The sequence below is a fragment of the Onychostruthus taczanowskii genome, unplaced genomic scaffold, assembly GCF_017590055.1.
Source record: "Onychostruthus taczanowskii isolate IOZ18803 unplaced genomic scaffold, ASM1759005v1 scaffold5, whole genome shotgun sequence".
Taxonomy (NCBI): Eukaryota; Metazoa; Chordata; class Aves; order Passeriformes; family Passeridae; genus Onychostruthus; species Onychostruthus taczanowskii.
The window spans coordinates 8,913,989-8,928,295 of NW_024502568.1; the positions used below are offsets into that span (position 1 = coordinate 8,913,989).

At 40.5% G+C, this 14,307-nt stretch overlaps 1 protein-coding gene across 1 annotated transcript in view; it reads right to left on the minus strand.

Annotated features, from left to right (window-relative positions):
* Positions 1–12,219: 12,219 nt before the first annotated feature.
* LOC121341910 (VPS10 domain-containing receptor SorCS1-like) overlaps positions 12,220–14,307 on the minus strand; it is a 256,711-nt gene continuing 254,623 nt past the window's right edge. Inside the window, exons 27-28 of the mRNA XM_041415866.1 lie at positions 14,023–14,141; positions 12,220–12,616 (exon numbers count right to left, since the gene is read on the minus strand). Of these exons, the coding sequence (XP_041271800.1) occupies positions 12,560–12,616; positions 14,023–14,141 (176 nt within the window). The 3' untranslated portion in view covers positions 12,220–12,559. The remainder of the gene's footprint in view (positions 12,617–14,022; positions 14,142–14,307) is intronic.

The window sequence follows — 14,307 nt, forward strand, 5'->3', positions numbered from 1 at the left end:
TGGTAGAACTGCCTGATCATAATGCCAAGGCATTTAGTCCAATGATAATTCAGGGTTTTCTGAATGTTTATCCACGTATGTACCTGACACACAAGTCTATGATTATCTGTATTTATTTGAAAAACTGAGCTATGATCTAAGTATTTATTGATGTAATAATCTTTTCCAAAGTCACCAAACATGTACTGAATCCCTCAAGATGTTTTAAATCAGTATCTTAATGCAAAATTTTCCTCCTTGAATTAATCAGGGGGTTGGAGTATGTCTTTGTTGCTCTGTTCAGTCCTTTATGTGATTAATTGCTGATCTTTCCTTTGACTGTTGCAGCAATGCCTCATCCACTCCACATTCTCTTTGATGTAATCTACCCTCACAAATGAGGTCATTTTGGCTTTTTAAAGTATACTGCCAGTCCAAAAATGCTTTAAGATCTTACAGGTGTCACATTTTCATAGATAAAAAAAGGTGGAAGCCACTGGAAGGTGTTTAGACCCTACAATAAGTAGTGCTGAAGAAAGAGGTGCCTTTGAGTATGCTAATTGAGACAAAATCAGCATTTCAGTGTACAGGGAGGTTTCTTTTTCGGTGTATTTTTGTAGGCAAACATGAACTTTGTGGCCTTCTCTTTAACACATCACTTCTGAGCTTGAAGCAGTTCACCTCCTTGGAGAAGCCAAGTTGCAGGTACTCACTGCAGCATCATTTACAGCATCCCAACTTGAAAACAAATGTAAGTAAGTTCTCCAAATGGCAGAAGTCATCCTTGCCTGTGAAAATGGGATGGAGATTTATGGTCCTAGAACCACAGCAGATCACAGGAAATATTTTTCACTCCCCAGCAGTGGAGCTGTACAGGATGTGCACCCTTAAGAAATTTCTGACTGGAGTTGGGTTTTAGCTCTTTTATACAGCAAATATATAATTTCTTTCCAAAAAGAAACCTTAGATGTACGCCTAAAACAAATTTCCACATCCCTTCATCAGATTATTCCACCCTCTCTCCTTTGTCTCTGCCCCTCCTTTCCCTTTAATAACAATGGAAACAATTTGCATGATAACCTAAATACAACTTAATTTCCTTGTACCTTATAGGAAGAAAATAATGATGCAAACTAAGTTAAGTAAATGAATAGTGCATGAACTGCTGCCATCTCTTGGTTATATTCATCACTCCAAGTATTTTGGGTGTATTCATCTAAATCAAGACAGTTAAAGCATTTAATAGTGTTTTTTCCCCTTTCCTTTCACATCCAGCCTTGCAAACACAAAGCAAAACATAATTTTGTTTTTTCTGACACTGTTCCTGAAATTGACATTTGCAACTATCAAGAAAATGTATAAAATTCTTCTCTCAATTTTTTTTTGTATGCATAAGCTAAGTAATTTTTCTTCTTTTTAGGGGTTTAGTTTTTGTTTTATTTTAATCTCTACCTTTGCCAAAGTAGGAATTATTTTTGGAACCATTCAGGTGTAATTTTTCTACTACAACAGAGCAAGTTAACTTTATTACATTACCATTCTGATAATGAAAGGCTTGAGGACAAATGGAGGGAAGGGCGGTAGAACTGAAGAATCACATCTGCCTAAGTGAAACAAAATACATTTCTGATATAATTTCTCCCCATGTTTGAAGACTAACATGCTAATTTTTATGCCTCACACAATTGTGTTCTCTGATTAGAACCCACAGAAGGTAGTGGTATAATTCCAGTGCATTTCAAGAGCATTTGGATGATATCAGCTGGAAATTGTCAGGTTTCTAGTGAAATTGTCAGTAGAATGACATTGCTTTCTCCCACCCAATGCCATTCACCACAATTTCTGCATGTTTAACCAGCTCCTGCTGATTTCAGTAAGACATCAATTGACCTTTCCTAGGTCAATTGCAATGTGTGGACAGCTAAAATATCCTGTCTGAGCAGTCATTAGACGCTCTCTAAATGATAATATGGATGATGAATTGGAGCGAAACCCAGACAATCTCCCAATGGCAGCCACAGAGGCAGGATTTCACCTGCTCTTGGTTTTTTGGCGCTGCAGTTGGAGTCTCCCTTGCTCGTGAACACCTTGCTGTAGCTGTGCCAGGCCCTGTGCCTGCACCACTGGAGACAGCACAGAGACCGAGCAGCAATTTGTACAGAGAGCACAAACAGAAGGTCTGAGAGCAGCCTAATTAAAGCACTCCTGCGCTGTGCCAGAGGTTACTTAAACACCCGGACTATAATTAGCAGAGCCTCTCACTTAGCTGGAGAGAAGGCTCATCCACAACCTGTCTGTTGGAGCAGGAGCAATTAGGAAATCCCATCACTGATAAGCAGTTGCTTGTCATGTCCCACTAAAAACACCTCCTGGAACTGAGGCCTTACCAAAAAAAAAAAAAGTTTCTTTATCTGAAAGACCAGAAATTGCTTAATCTTTTCCCAGCAGGCAAGAGACATCTGGTCACAGCTGAAAATCTCTCTCCCATGGGATGGACACGACCCTGCAATTCTGGGCCAAATGACTCTCTTATCCTTTTTTCTTTTCTTGCTTTTTTTAAATTTTTTTTTTTTCATGACTAAGTTATGTAATTATATCCAAACTCAGCTAACACCCCCAGCATTAAGTTTCAAAGGACTTTTACAGAAAGTAACAAAGTCGCCCCATATAGCAGGTTTTGCTTCTCTGGTTTTTATTCATGAGTTCCTTACGTGACAATTTACTGAAGCTGATTTTCTTACTCACTGACGTGATTAAAGCAATATCACCCCAGAGAGTTCCTGTTTGCCCGTACATGTCACTGCGACCCTCTCAGCTTCCTCCAAAGCAAGGGCAGAGCCCCACCGTGCTGGAAATTTGGCAGGGTGAGGTCTGTTCTCATTTCATAATGGAGCCATTTTGTCTGCTCTCCCTTTGTCTTGCTAAAATTTCGTCCTGATGACTTGATTAAAGGATTAAAAAAAAAAAAAAAAAAAAAAAAAAAAAAAAAAAAAAGGCAGCGTGGTAATTCTGATCTGGAAGAGCACAATAAATACCAGGAAAAGTGCTGTGAAGCTGTGCTTCACCCTCAGAGTGGCTCAGAGGTAGATAAATAAAGTGCTTTGGGCTGGGAGCTGAACTACCTGTTCTGATGAGCAGGTAATTGCCAGGCTGAGTATGACATGGAGGCATGAAAATGGGGTGAAAAGCCACTGTGGAAGTGCAAGCAGGACCGTCAGCGCTCACATCCTGTTACCTGAGCAGTGCTTTTCTCACACCACTCACTAACCACCTCCCAGAAGGAAGGATTTCTACAGCTAATTTGTGGAATGACTTATCAGTAGGCTGTCTGCCTGAGGATGCAGAATTTGTAGTGATTATTTTAGCCTTTCCCTTCCCAGTGCCCAGCTCACAAGAGATTATATGGCATTGCTGAAAAAGCAGGAAATAGCCTTCATAAGCAACAAAACTTTTTTCCTGGCTTATATCTTCATTTTAATTTTATTTTTTTTTACAAAACCAGGATCTTTAAACAATGTCCAAACCTAGAAACAAATGGATTCAGACTGACAGATTCCTTCAGGATGTGAATAGTTAGCTTCCAATTAGCTCTTCTACTAATTGTTTTTTCTCCTACCCAATCATGAAATTAATTGGAGAAAAAATGCTAGGCCACTACCATTTCTGTTCAAACTCAGACACATCCAGGTGGTTTCCAAACCTCCTCCAGGGACTCATCTTTCCTGCACAGCTGCTTTATCAGGTTACTAAATGGTTACATGAGAAACCTCCACAGAATCCTGTATGATACCTTTTCATTTTCTGACATGACTTGCTCTCATCTGAAAGTGAATCTTTGCCCCAAAAAAGCATAAGTGCATTAATTTAGAATAGATGCCTTTTCAAAGGAAGTATCCCAGCTCAGGCGAACAGCACCAAGCTCAAAGCACTAACTGGACTGAAGTTTTCGTGTTTGTGTTTTTTAGTGCTCAGTCCAATCACTCCACACTCTCTCTGCTGAACTCAGGAGCAGGCTGGGAAAGGGCACAGCTTGGACAGCTCCTGCCTCACGTTCTGACTGCCCAGGATAGGCTGATGTAGTGATGGGAACAGGGTTTAGTCTTTACAGCCAGTGAGCAAATGAAGGATTCTGGTTTCTGAGGTGGCCAATGGCTGAATTCACTTAAAACAAACAAACAAAAAACCAAAAAAAACCAACCAAACAACAACAAAAAAAACCCAAACAAAAAAAACAAACAAAAAAAGTCCAATTGAGAAAAATGTTTTATTGAGAAAAATGTTTTATTTATTTTTATTTCTTTTTTTAATAGCTGGGAAGAAAACATTTCCCTAGATGATATTATAGTAATATTCAAATGTGATTCCCTGAGAAATATCCTGACCAAGATACTTAATTTTAAATTACTTAAGTGGTTATTTGGCTGAAAGGGATTTTACGAGCAAGATCTACTTATGAGTCTTCAGGCTAAGGAAATATTCTAGTGAAGTTAATTAAGAATGGGATTCTTTACTGTGTCTGCTGGTTAATATGATAATCAGGACCATGTTTTCAGCCACTGAGAGCTGTAATCAAACAACTACAAAAAAAATGGTAATAATCATCCACATGCTTTACAGGCTTCTTTTTCTTGAGGGAACCTTCTGGCTGCAATTATAAATATTATTTATAGTGACGGAATTACTTGTCTCAAATTTACAAACTCTTAATATGCTGTTGTTTTAGGATTGAACAAGATTCAGAAGGGGAGGAAGTCTGGCAAACTTAATCAGTAGAATCTTGTGATAAAGGGAAATAGGGTTTTATTTTTCCTCTTTGTTGTAAATGTCTTCTAAAAGGCTGCCATAGAAAAAATAATCAAAATTGGAACTGTTTGATTAAAAAGACAGTTCTGTTTTCTTAATAAAATGGCATTATTTTTAGTGAAATAATGTAACAGAATATTTTGGGGTTTGTTTGGTTTTCTCCAATGTCACTTCATACTTGGAAAAAAAAAAATCTGGCGTTACAAACACAGCAGTGAGGAGTTTCCAGTGTGAGAGGAGAGGGTGTTGCATAACACTCCCCAGCACTGCTGCCCCAGCAATTAACCAGAAAAGGGTGTCCCTAAGCGAGGGTCAGCTTGGAAAGACAGGGGAGGAATCTTCTTGGCAGGAGCCTTTGGGAACAGCCCTGTGCAGGAGACTTTGTGGCAGAGTGGGAATCATTGCCCCCATTTGTTGGCTGATGGGAGTTGCTGGCAGGTGAGAGGTGCTGGAGCCCAGGCAGCACTTTCAGGGTTTGCTTCGTGGCAATGGCTACAGAAACCACGAACTTCACTTCATGCAAAGAGAAATGCCCAAGGGATAAATAATTTCATCTTTCAGATCTGATGCCAAATTCTGTATGAGAATGGGCCTTACTAACTCTGATGGACTCTCAAATCTGCTTGTAACAAATCTTTTAAACTTCTGTTCTTCAAGGAAAATAAAGCCTTTTTAGCTTTTAGGAAATTATGACCAGAATTCACACAAGGAGTCCTCTGTATGTGTATAAAAGTCTGCTTTTAACTGTGCACTTTACAGTACTCTTCAAAAAAAGCACTCATATACTCAAAGATCACAAAATCAAAGGCAGCCTAGTGTCCAGTTAATCCAACCAGCAGGTGTCTGTAGATAGCTGATGGAGATTCTCTGCAGACATGATGGTAATGCTTTCTCAGACATCATCTAGTAAGAAAAGAAAAAAGGATAAAAAAGGGAAGCTTTAAAAATTATTAATCTTATTATTGCTAGTTGGTTATTATTATTATTAATATTCATATTATTAATTATTATCATTTCCCCAGGTGTTCAAATCCTAGCTTCCCCATAGTTTTTGTATGTTTTTTTCTTAATATGAGTGAAAAGACCAAGATCTGAAAATGGCATCCAACCTCAGAGCTGAAAGTACTCATCATTTCTCCTTGCTATCTATTTTTTCTCAAGAGTAAAGGTTGTCTTTTTCTGCAAGTTTTGGAAAAGTGCATGTTAGTATGTTGATATGCACAATGTAGAAATCAGAATATCAAAACAGCCAATATAATCTATTTTTTTGCATCTAGTTCAAACAAGTCAAAATGTAATGTTGTCATTATTCATAATTAAATGAATTTAATTATGAATTAAATTCGTTATCATTATTCATAATTAAAAAGGGTAATTAGAAGAAATATATAGAGATGAAGGAAAAGTTCAAGTAAAACTAAGGATGGAAGGTAAATCTCCCTGAAACCAGAACTTTGAAATTAGAAAAAAAAAAAAAAAGGTGTAATAACCAACGGGAAAAGGAATCACTGCTTTTAATTAATAAAAATGTTTAGAGACAAAATAGATTTCTATGGACAGATTGCAATTTCTTTTTTGATAAGAGCTGCTAAATGTAATCCTCCTATATCATAACATCTACCGGGTGCTTGGGGACTTCAAGCAGCAAAGTGTTGCTGAAAATAACCCAGTGTTTATTTTCCCCTGGAGTTAAGTCCAATAACCCTGACAGTTCCTGAGAAGAAACAACTCTTCTTTTAACTGTATCAAAGGGCCAAGGCACCCTAAAAACTGCTGTAAATGAGAAAGTGTTTCTGTTTTACAGATAAACACCAAGGCCATGTGAGAGCTGTGGGCTCTTTGGGCACCCCCGTGGAATGAGAGGAAGCAGCAGGCAGTGTACTCAGCTTTCAGGTCAATGTGGTATGGAAACACAGGGAAAAAAAATAATCCAGAAATGACAAACGAGTCCATGTGGATGGGCAGGTCAGCCCCTCTGATGGAGCAGTGCTGGCAGACTGACCATGAAGCTTTTCTCTGCAGCCACATCCAGGCTTAGATGGTTCTGCTGGTTCTGACCCTGGTCCAGGCCTAGCTAAATGTGATGACAAGTGAGAATCATAACCCAACTGCTGATTTGGGGTCTTCAAGTGAGGAAGAAAAGCCTCTGGACTCACATGGGACCTCTCTCTTGTCCATTAAATAAACTTTTTTCAGAGGGTAAACATCCTGACTTGCTTTCTGTGGCTTTGAAAATTTCCTTCCTGAGCTGTAGATTATTTTGGGATCAAATTGTCTTTCATCCAGCAACAGTCAGAAGTGCCAGGGCCTCTAGTCACTAATGGAACATCAATAATTGACCAAATGATAGTCCTGCAAGTTCATCTAAAGTGGAACAAACTTTTATCAAGGGAGAATCTACTCCATGAACAGCCCATCGCAAGGTTTTATGTAAGAAATCAGTGTCTCAGAGGCCAGTCCTGTGACTGCAGCAGGGGCTGAGGTAAGATTTTGTCTCCATGTTTATTATGGCTTCTTCTGGATCTCTGGAGAAAGCACTGTCCAGAGACAGACACAAATACAGTTCAGGGATTGCAGCTCTGGCCAAACTGCTTCACCTCACCCATAAGGCCACAGAAGGAATGGAAGAAACCTCAGGTTTTTACTCTAGCCATGTTGTAGCTTCAGGGGAGCATGAAGGAGGATTGCAGTGGTTTGAATCTCACACTCTGTGTGGGACTAGGCAAGTGTGGAATGTGGAAAAAAGTTATTTGCTGTGAAATATCTGGTTTAAATCTTCCACATGGTGTACACCATCCAGTTCTCAACAGTGCAGAATCCCATCCACTCACCTCATGTGACATCAGGCAGGGATCACCTCAAGTGAGCAGTCTGCTTCAGAGGTTAAGGAAGTTTCCAGCTTCAGCCAAAATGACAAGAGCAGGACTGCACTGAAACTGCCTCAGTCCCAGGAGGGACCCTCAGCCCACAAGGAGACCATGGGGACATGCTGCAACCCAGACCCTGCTGGGGTGGGGACAAAGGTTCAGCCCCTCACTGCAGGGAATCCAACAAGGATGTTCCTGTCATGCAGGCAGGTTAATAGTGAAGGTTTTCTTCCAGAAAGCACTCAGTGACATTACATTTAAATGTGCTGCATGCATTATTCATCTTTTTACAGCAAGCAGCCAGAGCAGAGGCAGCTGTCAGTCCAGTTCTTGTTCCAGAGCTCTGCCCTACAGCTGCCTCATGGGGGCACAAGAAGGAATGACAAGGTCCATGGGAGCTCCCACGCTCTTGGGCTGGGGAGCAGTTATTTGCAAGGGTAGCTGCAGCCCCAGAAATGTCACCACACCCAGCTTGGTTTAGGAAAGGCTGGAGGAGGAATTTTTGTCATAAAGGGATGTTTTTTTTCTTGCATCTGTGCTGTATCAAAGGCAGGCAATCGTGCCTCTCTTCTCAAGGGTTTTGTTACAGTCCTTCTCTTGCACCTTTGTCTCTCAGGGCTTCTCCATAAAAAAGTCAAAACTCTTAAAACATTGAGATTCTGGTTTATTTTCTCTAGTGTAGAGAAGGTCTGGTTAAGGTCCACTCACCAAAATGGCCCAAGATGACAATGTGAGACCCAAGCTGCAATTACTGCCGAGGTGCACAAAGCACCTAGCACAGGGTGGATGCAAACAAGAAGGAATACATCTTGAAATCCTCACACTGAGAAGAATACAACACAGATTTCCTTTACATCCCTCTTTCAGCGGAGTAAGAGAAAGCCATATTCCCCAGCAGGAAAAAAGGGAAAGGAAAAAGCTAAAGTTAAAACTGCAGATGAAATATATCTCTTAGGCTAATGACTTGGTACATGATAGCACTTTGATCTTATCAATTAGAAAACAATCTGACTTCAGTCTTTTCTTCTGGGTATTATGGCCAAGATCATACCAACACTCTAAACTAAAAGGATCTGTTTTAGCTCGAGTATTATTTATTCACATGCTTTATGATTCTGTTTCATGGAGAAATGCAGGCACAGCATCTCATTAACTGAAGGAAAATAAAGTTTTCTTTTTCAACACCATGAACATGGTAGCTCTGCAATCAGGGGTAATGTTTAAAACACTGAATGTACCTAGAGATATAATGTGACAAGGAAACTTGTCATGCATTCAATGAGAGGTGACAGCACACAGATAAAATACTAATCCCTTGTTATCGGCTCTGGGTACCACACTAAATGCAATTGTCAGAAATTCTTAGCAGAAGTTGACAGGACCAAGACAGGGTTCATTCAGGGTCACTGGAAATTCCTGCTTCATTTGCATAAGCACTTTAGCAAGTACTTCAAGTCCTGCTTTTCAGAAAGAGTTTAAGCAATCAAATAATAACATATTAAGAGCAAGCAATTGTTTGAGGTCCAAATTCCCAGAAGTGTTTGAACACCAATAACTACTGATATTCAGGAAAAGCAATCCAGCATCTTTGCTCAAATGTCTTTCTAGGTGGAGAAGTATAAATTTCTCTGAAGCCACAATGTCCGTCCCATCTGTATGTTGACAGTAGAGAATCAACATGAAATTAGGAAAATACTTTATCTGACTTTTTAATCAGATTTTAACTCTCTACTCCTTCTGACAAAGGAAAATGAACTTTTTTTGTTCCCTCAAGGGAAGACAACATTCTCAGAGAAAATTCATTTTGGATTTTGTAAGTATTTGGCATTCTTTGTTTACTCTCACAGTTTTCATCCATTAGCAGCGAATTACTGTGTTGTTATACAAACCAGAAAACAACTCCAAATAACAATCAGTCTCTGCCTCAGGACACACAACAAGCTGAAGAGAATGATCTGAAAACGCTGTAGAGAGGTGCTTGCCAAACAGACTTACTGTTTATGGCCAGAACAGATGCCTGCTAATTCAGGTGGGTACTTAAACTATTAAAGCAGATTATGGCTTCACACACCTCAGTGAGTCACCTGCACTGTGGCCATTCCAGCCTGAACGGAGAAGGCTGCAGTGTCCACTTGAACACTCTAGGCTAATAATTGTTAATTACACTGGGGTCTGCCCAGGACTGAAAACTACTCCCTCCTCAATGAGAAAACCCAGGACTCCTGGACTCATAATGTGTCATACCATAGCCTTGGTTGTTGAGGATACCCAAACCCCACAGCTTTGACTACTTATGTGCATATATAAATTCAGATCCTGAGGTACAAAGAAGAGCACTGAACCTGGATCTTGTTATAAGAAGTGGCTACATCCTGACTTGAAAAGGAGAGAAGTTCTGTTTTCGTCCTTTTTTTTTTCTCAGCAACAAGCATCCAGTGCCATATGGCAAGCTGACAGAAACTTCCTAGGCTTCATTTTATTCACATGTAAATTAATCAGTAATGCTAATAATTCAGACTTTCCTTCATCAGTGCTGGCAGAAGCAAAGCCAAAAAAAAAAAAGAAATATTTTAGCAGAGACTGCATGGGGAAGGATAACCATGGACAGGGAATGGAGCTGGAGTTCCAGAGACCTGCTCAGAGCTCTATAATTTCTTGTTTGGAAAGCAGAAAAATTGAGGACTGAGAAGGCTATCTTTATATTGGCATCTTGCTTGTAGGAACTGTATTTTTCCCCATTTGTGAACATCTGTATCTTTTTTAGGTTATCAACTACCTCCTGTTTTAATATTGTTAGTGATTCCCATCAGGGATAGAGGCTAAAATGAGCAAAAAAACCCCAAAAAAACATAGGCCTTCATTTAGAGACATAATCTGTTTAATAAATATGACTGTAAAAGCAATAAACAATAGCAATTATACATTACGCTACATTGTATTTAACGAAAGGGAAAAAGAAGATGAAAAAGTACATCAAAAAAAGTAATTTTAAAATTAGAAATAGTTCCAACACTATAAGAAAACTTTTTGATTGGCTTACTATAAAAATAAGTTGGCTAATGTTGGACTTCAGTGGGGACTATTATACAGTTGCAGCCAAAACTTTCCCATCTTTCTTAAAGCTGTAGTTGCAAACATAATAGCAAAGCCATACAAACTGCTGTGTTTCTACCAGGCCTCACAGAAACTGCAGAAGGAGGCAGAGGACTCTGTAAGGTGATAATTCTTTAACTACTATGGGCCTAATGTCCTTGGTATCACTTTTGTTTTGCCAGCAAGTGGGTTGATTTAGGTTTGTGCCCAGTTTGTGACGGAGAAATTCAAACCCACCACCACCAAATCCCTGCCCTGGGACTCTGGGCCACACTTACCATGCTGCTTTCTCCTGGTCTTGACTCAGGTTGTCATGGACAATGTCTACTGAACAAAACCTACCTATGCCAGCAATCAGGGTGCCTCCTACAAGTAACTTACTGATTATGAACTGGCCTCTACTTTTCTCAACCTAACATAGTTAGGCAAGTGTGCACTGGTTACAGAATTTCTGTCCTTACACTCCAAACCAAATTCCTGGTGCTAGGCTTAATTACCTGAGTTGGGTTGGAAATCAGCAGTTGTAATGACCACGGGCTAGGCTTCACACAGCTACCCAGTGTCTTTGGAGGACTTGTTTGAGATGCTGATCCTACTTTCCTGCTGTTCCCTTGCACAGTCTGTGTGAACATGTCCTACAGCCTCATTTCCACTTGCAGGGTAAGATACAAGCTTAAGTTATTGATAAGAAATCAAATCTTGTGTAAGAGTGGCCTTGTGGTACTGAGGCTCAAAATGCATGGCCAACAGTCCCAAGCCAAATTCTCCCTCCTTCTGCCCACTTGCAGAGCTTGTAGATCTGCAGCCTATGGGGGTGCCAAAGAAAGCCACTGAAAAACTGTGCACAGACCTTTCCCTGCCCCCTAGTCTATGGACAAGGTGCATTTCAAAAAACTGACAGGCCTTTGGGCGACTCTGAAAAGGCAGAGATCTCCTGGGACTTCCCCAGACAAATTCAGCCATCAGCACTACATAGAGCTGAGGGTGCTGCTTTCTCTCAGCCAAAACTGAAGGTGTAAGGCTGGCACAAAGTACACTGAGTTCTCGCTGGCAATAACCTCCTGCCTGTAATTCATGCTTGTTCTGTTCTGTTCAGGGTTAGGAGGCAACATTATCCTCCCATGGCACTGCCTTGGTGTGAGCAGGCTAAGAAAGCTCTTTAAGAAGGAGCCTGGCCTCGCAGCTGGCATCACCCACACTTACACTCGGCCTCCTCACAGTGTGGGCAGCACAGGCAGCAGCTGCAGCTAGAGGAATGAAGGGCAGAGTCCAAACAGAGAGATAAACCAGACTGACCAAGAATATTTTCAGTGCCTTAAAACTCCAGTGTGATTTTTTGTGTGTGTGTGTCCTACGGAAGTCTGCTGGAGCACTTACCCCTCCCGCAGCCCAAAGTGCTACAAGAGCAGTTAAACCTAAAGCCAAGAACCCTAAACAATCCCTCCCACCTCCCACCGCCCCAGCCCTTCTCCCCCCACATCCCAGCCCACCCCTCTCCCTAAAGAAGAGACCCCCCCATGCATATTCTTGGCCTATATCATTATGAATTTTCTACAAATTAGAGACAGATCAGAAAAAAGAGAGTGAAAGGGTGAGGGGAAGGGCCGCAGGGGTGAATAGTGGTACCAGTTCCTCTCCCCCCACCCCCCACTAAAATTGAACACCTGTACAATGCAGTTCCACTATGGTCTCATTATAATGTCCACATGCACAGGCTTAAAGCTAAAAACCCTTTGTCATCTGAAGAATTAAAAAGTCCAAATGCAGAGAGCTCTCCTTTTTTTAGAAACAGATGTTGGTGTCCTCAATTCAACCATTTACATAGGTAGGGATTTCTTTTGTGCTCTGGGGCTCAGCAGCTGTGGAAATACTTCCTGTGGCAAAGAACAAAATAAAAGTCAGTAAATAACATACATATTTAGTCAAGGAAGATGCTTGCAGGTATCACCTTGATTGCCTTTGGGATTCAGCTGTTCCAGACTGACACATTATTTCCAGAAATATTTTCTTGCCATTCAAACATTGAAGATTGTGTCCTGTTCTTTTGCTAATGAAGATGATTCACTCGTGTTGAAAGGTAGAGGGAAAGGCAGGAGCAGAGGGGTGGAGGGAAGGAGAGGTTGAGGTCCTCAGAGGAAATGTGTAACTCATTTGCAATGATAAGGTGCTGGAGATTTCATAAATAACCTTAACCTTTGCATTTGCAAAAGAAGTGCCTAAACCACACACATCCAAAAAATAGGAAAGTGAGGTTTTGCTGCCAAAGTTTGGAGAGAAAATTAAATGATGCAGGGACATTAATTCTGATTCCTCCAAGGCAGGATCCCTGAATGTTAGTCAAAGGTGATGAAAAAAAAAATGGTTTCTGAACAAGCATACAAAAGAGAAACACCCAATTACAATCTTGCTTTGTTTTCCCAAAAGAAAGAAAACTCATTAAAAAAGAAATTGCTGATTTCCAGTAACAGATGAGGTGGTTGTATAGGAGAGGTGCCTTTGCACTTTCTATTCTGTTCACATCTAGGTCCAGACCTTCTCATTTTGTCAATGAGCTCTGATTCAGTTTTCTCATTCATCTCACTGACAGGAGGGAAAAACACTCTTAGAAAGTTTGTTGGACTGATTCCTTTTGATACTTAATTGAGTCTGTGTATCTCACACATTTAACTTTAGCGCTTGATCGTTGCAGTCACAAGTGCAAACCGAGGAGTTGTAAAAGGCCAATTTCTGGTGTAATGCAGTGTTCAGTAGCAGAACTGAAAAATGTATAAAATTCTGGCTGTTAGAGACAGCCAGAAATGCTATAGATGCACCAAATAAAAACCTACCACCAAAATTTGCTTTTGATTTTTCTTATCATGGACTCTTCTAGGGTTTAAATTTCCCCCACCAGCAAGAGCAGTTTTGAAGGTATCTTACATAAAGTTAGCAGTGACTGACCCTTGCCACTGCAGCCTGAGTGACCTGTGAAAACAGGAACCAGCACCACTGCATTCTTTTGGAAAGGGGAAGCTCAAAGCCCAAAGCTCACCCAACTCTAGAAAGAGAGCTCCTGACTTGAAATTGGGTGTTTCAGCATCTTACAGCAATTTTGCCTTGGAGGTTTCTAGGGGGGAAAAACAACAAGAACAAGAAAACCAAGCATTAAAAAAAAACAAAACAAAACAAAACAAAACAAAACAAAACAAAACAAAACAAAACAAAACAAAACAAAACAAAACAAAACAAAACAAAACAAAACAAAACAAAAAAAAAAAAAAAACCAAAGTTTAGGACCCACCGCTCTGGGTCTTGGCTTGAAATCTCTTGGTGATCCACAAGCTTTTTGGAAGTCCTCTGTCCAGACTACCTTGGTTGCATTTCCTTTCCTTGGGTTCGGGACTGTGGCCTGAGGTTGCTCTGTATGGGGAATACCACATAGGAAAGTTGGTCCCCTCACTCCATCCTGTGCTCTGTTAAGCAGGAGTGTCCAGGTCTGCTGATGAATAGCTGCTTAAAAGCTTTTAATAGCTAAAAAATCTCCCTAGTGAACAGATTAGGAGAGATCAGCATTGACTGCAGTGGA